At 46.8% G+C, this 11,810-nt stretch overlaps 1 protein-coding gene across 1 annotated transcript; it reads left to right on the top strand.

Annotated features, from left to right (window-relative positions):
• The first annotated feature begins 3,849 nt into the window (after positions 1–3,849).
• On the top strand, positions 3,850–11,546 carry LOC142585331 (uncharacterized). The gene is made up of 5 exons (XM_075696019.1): positions 3,850–4,080; positions 5,090–5,250; positions 8,054–8,127; positions 9,853–9,933; positions 11,326–11,546. Exons 1-5 carry the CDS (start codon positions 3,967–3,969, stop codon positions 11,457–11,459), a joined length of 564 nt encoding a protein of 187 aa, XP_075552134.1. The 5' UTR covers positions 3,850–3,966; the 3' UTR covers positions 11,460–11,546.
• The last annotated feature ends 264 nt before the right edge of the window (positions 11,547–11,810 follow it).

Below are 11,810 nucleotides of genomic sequence, written 5' to 3'. Positions count from 1 at the left end.
GTGGAGCATTGTGGTGCCTTTCCTTGTTGGGGTTTTTCCACAGGGCTTATCCTTGGCAGTGGTGGCCATTCCTCATCCACGGCATTCTTTTGAGATGCTCCGTTATCCATACACGGTTTGGAAACGTTCTGCACCGAGGTTGGAGCAGATTCAACAGCAAGAGGCTGTGCGGCACGCGTATTCTTTGTGCGGAGAGCAGAATACCTTGATGAGCGTCTGCGACGAGAACGACGTCGCCTGACGTCAGCAGCTGCTTCACGATGAGTCGACCGGTCCCTCACCATTTTTTTCAAGATGGAGAGTTCTCGCTTAACTCTAGGACATTCCTTTGATGAGGCATCGTGGGGCCCTTGACAGTTCGGACACTTATAAGTTTTTGCCTGGCAGTTGCCTGCAGAGTGTTGCGCTGCACAGCGGGAACATATAGCAGACTTTCCACAGACGGCGCTCACGTGGCCGAATTTCTGATAATTTCTACACTGAAGCGGCTTGGGAACAAAGGGCCGGACAGCATGTCGAAAATGACCTACCTTCACATGCGATGGAAGGCAGTCACCTTTAAAGACAATTTTCACGCATCTGGAAGTTCCGAGACGGGCCACCTGTATTATCTGGGTCCCATGATTGGCAGGCTTTATCAAAAGTGGTAAATCCTCGCCTGAGATGGCCGCATCAATGTCATATATGACGCCTGTAGTAGTCTCTTTTCCCATCGGGATGATGGTACGGACGTTCATGCCACCGAGAACAGTGACGGCTCGCAGAGAATCTAACGCCGACGCTTGGGCGACGTCTACCGCGACAATATTCTTCCGAGGGTTGACTCGTACGTCCTCAATGCCATTTGGCAACAGTCTCTCGAGTTCAACCGATGCAACTTGCCTGTTGAGGAACCTCATGTTGTCGGAGGGTAGCACAGGTAAGAAAAGAATGGTGTACTTCGGCGAACTCTGCGGAGTCCTCATAGTAGATGTGTCCACAGAGGCCCTAAGCATCCGCCGCTTTGCTTTCTGGCTCAGGACAGTCACGTAGTCGTCGTCGGAGCTGTCGTCGCTCTCGGTCGAGTCTATCAGGGTAGCCTCGCTGTCGCTCGAGAGGCTGTTCCGCTTCCTTGAGGCTGCCGACGCGGGCGCCGCTACGTCAGGTGGGAGTGCGGGTGGCTCCACTTCCATTCCCGTCGGGCAGGGAACAGCGTTCCCCGGAAGAAAGCGAGAATTACCACAAAATACTGGTGACGGAAAACAAACACTCAGCAATAGAATCACTTCTTCGTCTTCTCCCGCCTCTCCCCTTAATCGTTACCCTTAGCAGCTGGCTATAATTGCACACCAATTCATTCATATGGAGCTCTCTGCCTTTTCCTTGCAATACACATATTTGCTCCCATCAGGGTGCATTTCTCCATGCAGTAATGGTGGTTTCACTATGAATGCAATAGTGTGCTGGTAGCTCCATTATGAGGGGCTATAAGTGTTTATCCCATGTTTGACTCTCCTCTTCAAGGGACCGTTCTTCGCGATTGGGCGCGTTTACCGTTTGTCCTGTTGGAGCAAATGCACCGCAAGAAGAATGCAAGAACTCTCTAAAGAGGAGTCAAATTCGAGAGAAGCAGTTGCTGCGGCAAGAAGGAGTTTCTAGCGCTCTCTCTAATCTTGGGGTGTTGCTCGTGCGTTTACTGAATGGCGGCATTGAATCTCGGAGGCAGTGAAATTCGTAGCATAGAGATTCAGGGACCTTGGGGGCTGTGCAACAATAGTGCGGCCTCGCTTTCCTTGAGCTACAAGGCCGAACTGACTGTCATCATTACAGTGGAAGTCTATGGCATGCAGACAATAAGTACAGTGCAGGGCTGTTTGGTTTCAATGCCACAGTAAACAAAATCAGAAGCTGCGTCCGAGCATTATGGCCATTCGTATAGCTCCAGCTCGGACGATGGCGCGTGCATCATTAACTGTAGACAGGAACGCCGCCTACCAGTCCGGAAATAAGAATGATCCTGCAATATTGTATGTCTCACGTCGTGCTGTGACCATCACCGTCTTTATTTTACTTGCAATAATATATAGGATGCGAAATAAATGTTGAAATAAATAGTAAATAAATAAATAAATAAATAAACGTGTCGAAAGCACGATCTAATTACGAGGCACGCCGTAGTGGTGGACTCCAGGATAATTTTGACCGCCTGAGGTTCTTCAACGTGCCCCCATTGCATGGTATGCACGGACGTTCCTTGCATCTGGCCGCCGTCGAAAAGTGGCCGCCGCTGCTGGGATTCGATCCCGCGACCTCGTGCTTATGGCAGTGAAACGCCACAGCCACTAAGCGACCACGGCTGGTAATACATAGGGTGTCTCAGAAAACAAGTTGGCTATGACTGGTTTCGCTCTCTACACCTTTGCTGCCTTATACAAATTCCCGCACATCGTTGCCGATTTGTGGGAGAAATGTCGCCTGTGTCAAAGGCTTGATTGCATTAATTTTGCTGAAATAACAAAGATATCTATCAAGATCTTACGTGGGTGCCAGAGGCGTGAGACTCATAAAGCGAGCGCAGTATAAGCGCTATGCTCAACTTAGGCTTCCATGATAGAGGTGCCGCACCCATTAAATGCGCAAACTGTTGAAATCCTGATTGCAACTGTTTTCTGAACAGATTCCAGAAGTAGTTCACGAATAAAAGCAATAAACACAGCGAAGACGTCACGAAATTGCAATCGTTTTTGCAGAATAAATCATTTAAGTTATAGTGCATGTCAACCATTCTTTAAGTATATGTTGAGAGCGTCGCGTGTAATTACGGGTTGCTTCGTGTCTCCATGCTTTGCGCTCTAAGTAGGGTGTGTAAGGTGAAGGGGAACGAAAAAAACTAAATGGATCTAACACTTCAATTACTGAAGAGATGATTGAAGGCTCAATGCGATGGGCACGTTAGTTTCGATTCTTCAACTCCATTTGTTGCTGGGCTACAGTTTGTTTATTATACTGAAGGAAAGATCCAGCGCAACGTTTCACTTAAGAAAAGTTCGCGCTTATTCCTTAGTTATGGTCGTTGGGCACTGCGTATTTTCTTCGGCCACACTTTCAATTTCCCCGAATTGAACGCAGCCATCGGACGGAGCACAATCCGACGCGTGCATTCATTTCGACACGTGTGCCACGAACAGGTATACTGCGTTGCACAAGGATAATGGTTTAAAGAAAATGACAAGGTTATGTGGGCCCAAAACGACAGCACCATCACCCTTTCCACGCCATGCGTCGGAGGAGCCCAGCGGAATACAAACGAGGACAAAGGTGGCAACAGCGGCCGGCGCTGCTAAGCCTAAAGGCAGCGCGAAACGCGCCGCAGTTGATTGCGCGGCCACAATTCACATAGCTACACACAACGCCCGTGCACTTGGCACACTTTTCCAGCGCATCGATAAAGCGCCGTCTGGCCGGTTAGCAACCAGACGACACGAAAGTACAAGCCAAAAAAAAAAAAAAGATGCAAACGGCCTGTCAGTCGTCTCCGGAAAGAAAGAAACAGCGGGTGGTAATGGCCTTGGCGAACACTGTCTCAAGTCAGGCAAAACAACGCGGAGCCCGAATGTGTTTATATTGCTCCGAAACGACATAAAGACGGCCCCGTCGGCGCACAAATTGACACAGAAGCGATGCTTACACCGCAGCCGACGGTAACCTTGACGATTGTCTCCTTGCGGCGCGCCTACGTGCCCCGCGGCGCCTTTCCTAACTTCACGCGTGGGGTCGCTGCTATCGCATCGAGAGAGGGCCCCGCGTTATTCGCATCTCTCTAGCATTCTTTTTTTTTTTCCTCAACCTGTGTCTGCGCGTGTCCTTTGCGTATAACTTGCTAGATAAACGTCACGTAGTGAGGAGGAAATAAAAACGACTGCCGAGGCGATTTCGCCCCGGTATACACAGCCTGGAGCGAAAATACGCCACTCGCTCGCGATCGCCATGTGCTGGAAGGTCTTGGTCCTGTCGACGACGTGCTGCGCGCTCTTCTTGGGCGCCCGGGCGCAGGTCAACGTGAGAGACCCCGAGCTGGGAGAATTTCAGGACGACGGCAAAGTGAGTTGCGCGGAATGCAAATGTCACTCTCGCAAAGGATATATATATATATATATATATGTGTGTGTGTGTGTGTGTGTGTGTGTGTGTGTGTGTGTGTGTGTGCCTGGCAGTGGCGAGTGACGGATGAGTCACTTTTCAAAGGCATAAGCGTCCGCCGCTTGCAGTTGGGAAAGGGTATGTGTATCCGAGTCAAATAGACAAGGGGGGGGGGGGGCAGGTACTATACGGGGAGAATCTGCAGATGAGCAGTAATTTAAAAAAAAGCGGGTTGGAAATTATTCGGAAGGAGCGTTTAAGTCATGGATAGCAGCCTATACCGCCATCGTTGAAATGTATCGTTAAATGGTGTCAGAACTCGGCGCACAACAAAGAAACTTAAACTGAAGTTACATATAGCACCGCGCAACGAGTGATATAAAGGAAAACGATAGATGTACCGTTTACCCTAAGCGCAATAAAGAAAAAGAAAGAAGCAACTGAGCGTTACATATATATATATATATATATATATATATATATATAAGAGTATCTGGATTGCTTTTGGAGACTTCATTTCGGTTGACGAAGTTTCTTTTTACTGCAAACCTGGTGCATATAAATTTCAGGATCGGATAGCGATCTGTGGTGGGTTCACCTAATGGGGTAACAGCTCCAAAAGGACACCGTCGCCATAGCAACTGTTTCGCACGGGTGCGGAGTAACCTGCCACGAACACTTACGCTTGAAATGGTGCGACTGTAGTGGCGAAACTCACAATCCAGCAGGTCAGTTGCGGTGGCAGCAGCATAAGCCTTTCCGTTTTCACTTTTTTTTCTTCTGGTTATTCTCTGCATTCTAAAATTGTTTATTCACACGAAAGGCCAAGTGACGAGAAGATGTCACACTGCCGTCGCGAGGTTAGTGACCTTCGAACAACAAAGCAATACGCAGGTGTGTGTGCGTTATGAACTGTCTCTCCTTGGCACCGCCCTTATACCGATGACGAAAGTTATACCCCACCCCGCAGTGTTTCCCGCTGAAGCAGCCGTGGTTCATGGTGTACCGTAACTACGAAGCGGACCCTTTCTTCGGCCTGGCTGCGAAGTGCGTTCGCGTCAGCCCTACGGACGTCCCGTACGTCGACAATGCCACGCACCTCAAGGTCGAGTTCGGCGACCACGACAGCCTGTGAGCATCTGCCATCATTTTACAAATTGTTAGACAGGCACTTTGAGGCCTCTGCATTGTATCGGGGTGGTGACAGGCGTCACTCGTAAGGAAGAGCCATGTGGAACGCGAAGATATTCATCGAGCTAGGATCGTGCAGGAATAACGTCCACCTTCCAGAAGTGCCGAAGTTGAGATACGATGGGAACGCTATCTGGTCAGCGGGGAAGATAAGCAGGAGATGATTGGAGTATGCCTGGAAAAAAAAACGAGGAGGGGAGGCAGTGATGGGTAGGGGTTCGTCAGAGACAGGGTTAACTTCAGGGGATAATGCAGAAAGGGCCGCACTTTAGATTACAGCATGGTAACACGTAAGCAGCTCACACAGACTAGTTGTATATGTGCGTGCGTTTTGGACTTTATGTGCTGTTTATGTGTTTATGTGATCACTGTGCATATCATATCTGTCCCACTGCACCTGGAATAGCTTGTCAGTCGATCAGACAGGCTAACATCTCCAGCATATCGTTAAAGTTTGTATTTCTCTCTATCTCTCTCTCGCAGACTAGGTGGCTAGTTGTCGCCGTCTCTATGCAACTGGGACGACATAAGCTACAATCATCATCCGCCCATGTACCTTGTATTTCTTTCTATGTTCCTAACATCTATTGCACAACCTTCCTCTACTAATTATCCAGGTTCCCCCTTTTTTTTGCTCAGTTTCTTCTTGGCTGCTTTTAATGGCATATGGATCCCTGTGCTTGCCTTGCTTAAACGAGGCTTAAAGCAAGTACGCTGCATTCATATCTGCTCAATCGTTCCCTTGACTTGCTTGCAGCTGCGTCAAATGTTACCCACATTGTAAAACATTCTGTTGCAGCTGAGCTGCATGTCGAAGAATAGTTTTATGAGACCCCGTGGCAAATAGTGCTCTGCAAGGTTGTGACTATTAACAAATATTGTACATTCTAGTGACAGGTATGAAAGTGTACACTCTAGTGACAACTAAACAGTGAGAAACAAAAAAATCTGTTTGATAATGATTAGGATGTTGGGCAGCGATGTTGGGATGTTGACAGCGTATGATAGCCTACATTCTAGTAACAACTAAACAGCGAGAATGAAAAAAAGGCTATTTGATAATGATTGGGATGTTGGGCACCGTGGATAAATTCTGAGCACACTGAAAAGGACAACTTAATATGCGTCCCGTCAAGGAAAATCAGCCGCGTAGACCTTTTCCCGAAAATAAAAAGTGCTTCCCTGCCGATTTGCGATTCATGCCAGAGATATAGTTCAATGCGAGCAACCTGATAACTCGCAACATGTAAAACATCGCATTTCTAGGGATCTCTCTCCAGGTAGTGAGCACTGCTGCCAAAGCGTGTATGTGGCATCAGTAGTCACTGAGTTTTCAAGATGTGCACGCCTATTTTAATGTGATGGCTTCGTCACCGAATAGTCACTGTCTTCCGTTAGTGATGCCGACGCATAACTCCCTGCGGGCCAATACCGGAGGCAGTGTGACAAAAGAAGAGGGTATACGCTGATCCTTATGCGAGTGCGCGACACGCGTTCTCGCAAGAGTTGCAATGCGACAGAGACAACAAATATTGTCAATTCAGTCGTGGTGTCGCCACCGTGCTTTAATAGAGAGCAGCTGGAAGTGTGAGAGTCTATGCGCTTAGCACGTCGAACTGTAGTCGCTGTGGTGTTGCACTACTTTCAACTACTGACAGCGGTGTGTAATAGCCACTGCGGTAGGTAAGCATATTAGACGATGCATGACAAGCACAGAGTCAATAAAATCGTATAGATCGTAAAGTCGTGAGGATCGGATAAGCAGTAGATTGAGATCTGAGAGAGCTGTTAGACAGCTTCAGCGGATCATCGAGTTGGGATGGCTCGCGCATAACTGTAGAGGAGGAGAAGAAAGTTAACGTGAATGTCGCTGGGTGATCATCGAATGATAAGACGCCATCACGCTATCGCGTTACAGTCATCCAAGTGAAGCGGGTTGGACAGCTGACTTTTTTAAGAAACACGGGGTTTACGAAGGCGCCCGTGTTGGATGATCGTTGAATTAATACAACCAGGTGTGCTCATTCTCATTCGGGAACGAACCCATTAGTTAAAATGGGTTCGGAAATAAAGCTTCTTTGTTAACAGTTATTTGCCAAGTTTACCAATATTTATGTGTTTTGCGAACATATGTGTTTTGCACTTATTCTCGAATAAGTTTGATTTGATCAGATTTCTTTATTTATTTTATAGCCAAACGTTTCAAGAAGCCGAGTTTGTCTTCGACACGGACTTTTCATCGGCTTGACCAAGTCACCGTGTCGAAACGTTAATTCTAGCCTGACGCATCCCACGTTCTTACATCCAGTAAGGCAGCTCAGAACCCTAGCTGTCATTCATTTGTATTATAATGAAAAAAAATCTATGAGGGATAGAGCGCGTATTCGCGTCAACGAGAGACCCCGATGCATCAGGAAGGCCCAATGCGAATTGTTTAATACGAGATTATATCAGATAATTACAGGAGGACCTTCAGATATATATATATATATATATATATATATATCAACGTCATCAAATGAGCAATTTTTTTAGTATTCTTGGAGTAGTCGCACTTTAAGAAAAGCATAAAGGACGTCCTGCTAAGTTATCCTGCAACAAAAAAAAATTCGATAAAGGCACACTTGTGATGAAGCAATAACGAGCAATAATTTGCAATGCACAATAGGAAAAAAGGCTTGCGTGTACCTAATGCTACAGATAACTCAATAATATGCTTCTGGATTTCTTTTTTATTCCCCAGTGACCTGAGCGTTCAGCTGGTTCCCACCAGTGGTTATCGGCACCAAAATGCCCTCCGTGTATCGCCGACAGGAGGTAAGCACTGCGCTTCGCTATAAACTTCTGATATTTCGAAAGAAGTAAAAGCCGTACAATCGCTTCAGCAGTACAACATTAAACATCTAGATATTTATTCAATTGGCCATAGTCTGTATATTACTTCTTCAATATCTAAGCCGACGATGAAGGTGAAGAATATTCGCTAACTGCTAAATATTTACACGTGACCTCCAAGACCGCACGTGCCGAGCGGTTGCATCTTTGTGTACGAGCTCGGTGTTTTCTGTCATACCGCCGGTCACAAGTGACGTCACACTCTATGCGCGGAGAACCTGCCAGGATATCTTGTTAGCTCTGGCGTTATTCGGCTGTGCATGATGTCATCAGTTCGGTTCCCGAATATTTAGGCCTCACCTCGATTGTGGTAGAATGCAAGAAAAGCAAAAAACAAAGAAAAACTAAAACTCGTGCGCTGTGTTTTGAATGCAGGGTGTGTGGCCGAATTTGATACAAGGTGCCTCCCCGCCCCCGTGCCCCGTGAGAGCGTTCTTCATAAGCTAAGGATGCACAGATTTGCAGCAGGAAGAGTTAGCCCGATGTGAAACACTAATGATGGCTTATGTGCTCCCTTAGGGAAGCGCTCGAAAGCATTGTACAATATCCGCAATGTTTTCCCAATATCCTGAGAGAACTATACGTGACACTGAGTTCACATGTCGTGGAAAGGGGAGCGTCCTGTTGAGGGTAATAGGAGGTGAATGTTTAATAGTGCTGCTCCTTAGGCGAGTGGGCATTTAATATGGTGCTGGGACGCGTTTCAAAGACAAGGACAGAGTTAGGCACACTTAAGCACATACGCTTCAGTGTGCTTCACGTACGTTTTCCAGCGTCCTGAGGGAACGAAATTTGGCGCCGAGCTTTTGCGCAATATCGGGTCAGGTCAGGTGTAATATGCGGACAAAGTGTGTGGTTTAGTTACAAGCAAGTGATATTCTTAGTACAACTACTCGAAAGAAACTGCTAAGCTTAAACTTGGGCTCCCATACTGCGTGGTCGCGCAAATATGTCGTACTTATATTTGGGTTCTCGTCTATTTTCTCATAGATATTACGAAGAATCGCAAAATTATTTAGAATAAGAAAAATATACATTTCTACTTATTGAAGCATGGCTTAACTATTTTAACGCCGCACTGACAGCCGATATCATATTTGGGCAAACAGAGCAGTTTACAAAGAGTAAAGTGAAACAAAAAACAAAATGCATGACTTAAATTTATTGCGCGCATTTTTTTAATTAACTGAGTATGGCGTGGGGACAACTCTTGCAGACAAATAAAATATCGCTTATTCTTAAGTATCAATCTGCGAAATGCTCAATGACAAAGTAACAACATTACGGAAATTTTAAGATAACACGCTATGTTTTAGTCGCGTTCAGATGTTGTGGTAAAGGAACTTTACTGAAAAGGCGGTGTAAAACTTCTTCTCAAAATAAGGAGGCGTGAACTTGAATCGTGAAGTCGCGAATCTGACAAAATATCGTCTGATGGAGAAAAATCAAAAGAAAGCAGACGCCGGCCAAAATTACGAAATTGACGTTTCTGCCCCCATACAGGATCACAATCAGGCTTCTCTCTGTGTGTATGTGTGTATGTGTGGGGGGGGAGGGGCATTTTGGTCGACGTCTTTATTTTTTCCTTCTCTTTTTCTTTTTATTCTTGAAACTGGGCGCTTCAACGTCCTTCTGTGTGTCCCATAGGAGCGCAGGTGGAGCTTGACCTGCCGATTGATTACGTGGACTGCAACTCCTGCAAGATCCTCAGACATCCATACGCAGGAAGTAAGTCTCAGAGGACACGTGCTTTTTGCCATCCGAACGTAATTAACAAATTACGCAACCAACGTAGGTAAAAAGTTGCGCTTTTACTGTCGTCATAATCAAGATATACACGGTGCTCTGGTTAACTCTAGCCAGCGAAGGTTTAAAATTATTATGCCCAAGCACTGTAGTAAAGCGCGAGCAAACGCATGCTGTTGGCTATTGTATGGATTAGCTCGCACCGTTTTTCGTACTTTCCTAATCGCGTAATTAGTCAAGATTAACATTTAAATTCGAAAGTATTAACCTTAGAGCAAAGCTCCCGACGAGAATGTTGTACAGTGTTCTAGAAAAAGTGTCATTATGCAAAAAAGGTGAGGCGTGCCGACAGAACACAAGAGAAGTGGACAACACGAACGCCTCTTCTGTTGTGTCCTGTCTGCAGGACGCAAGAGACTGCAGCGCTCTCACACGTGCCGCGTACGAACCAACAGTGCATTTACACGGCCTCCGAGATTACCCCCATTGATTATCTCGGAGGTCATGACATTTATAGCCTGGTGCGCTGCTGTTTCAAAAGCGACGGGGCAGCGACGGGGCAGCGACGCGGGCGTCGGCTGTGTGCTTTACACCAGTGATGTGGTTTCCTTAACTGTTCGACCACTGTTGATTACTTCATCCGAACCGGTCGAACAACGGGTGTCGCTGCAGGTTGCGCGCCATAGTGGCGTAGTAGCTTAGGCGTTAATTGTGCTGCTAAGCCACAAGGCGCGAGATGAAATCCCGGCCAGGTGGACGCGTTCCTATGGGGAAGAAATGCAAGAACGCCTGTGTGCAGTGCATTGGGTACACGTTAGAGGAACCCAGGTGGTCAAAATTATTCCGTGGTGCCCTTCTATACGGGGTGTCTCGTAATGAAATCCTGGTTTTGGTACGTAAAACCCCAAAACTTTAAATGCTACTGAAGCCAGCGTTTCGAGATGGAGATTTTTTTTTTTTTTGTCAGGACAGCATCTGTTGCTGCCCTGACCAAGAAAACTCTCGACGGGGAGAAGTTTCTTTGCCTAAACGTTCTGTCCTGAGACATCCCTTGTTCGATCACTGTTGGTCCCTTCAAGTCTCCATCTCCCTGTGAACCTCTGCCTTGTTTGGCTGCCACCGACTCTACGCACTCGAAGAGCAGCATCGAGCCGATGCAGCATTTGGAATTGTCCCATAGAGTTAGCTTCACTTCGACAACTGTAGAGACAAAGTTTGTCAGCGCGAGAAAAATCTATTGTCCACGTGGACATATGAGAGACTTTACCGTGCATTCGAAGCAGGCAAATGGGTATGTGCACGGGGTTTCGTACCGCATGTCTGTTTACAACATCGCTGGTGTAAATCTTTTGATCTCTGTTCTATTCTTTGCAGAGGCAGCGTGCAGTTTGATGGTCACAGGCGAGCACGTCGCAAATCCTCCCAGCGCCTGTCACTTTATCTACAGGCTGCTCTGCGGCGCTACGAAAATTCCCATCTACGATGAAAGCTGCAAGAAGCACCACTGATCAATCGAATCTCTGCCACACCCCCTCGGCACTGCCACGTGCGTGCCAGCTGTTTTATTTAGAATTAATACAATATCACCTATGGCATATCAGTCAATTCTTCTGATGAAACGAAGACAGTGAATTCTCAAGGAGCGTCAAAGTTTATTATTATTATTAATTAATGATCAAGTAACCATATACTCACACCACAAAGAGAGGAAGAAAAGCGAGCTAGCAACTGTCTCCTAGAAGGGACAGCAGTGGGTGAGGGGGGGGGGGGGGTATTCTGTAAGAGTCCACCTAGTGCACTGTTCATTTCGGCCGCTGCTAATTGCATACAGCTGTACGAGCGAGGAGGAGATGAGCGGC

This window comes from Dermacentor variabilis, chromosome 6, assembly GCF_050947875.1.
Source record: "Dermacentor variabilis isolate Ectoservices chromosome 6, ASM5094787v1, whole genome shotgun sequence".
In the NCBI taxonomy this organism is placed as follows: Eukaryota; Metazoa; Arthropoda; class Arachnida; order Ixodida; family Ixodidae; genus Dermacentor; species Dermacentor variabilis.
The sequence above is the reverse complement of the archived record's forward strand: the minus strand, read 5'-3'. Positions and strand labels throughout refer to the sequence as shown.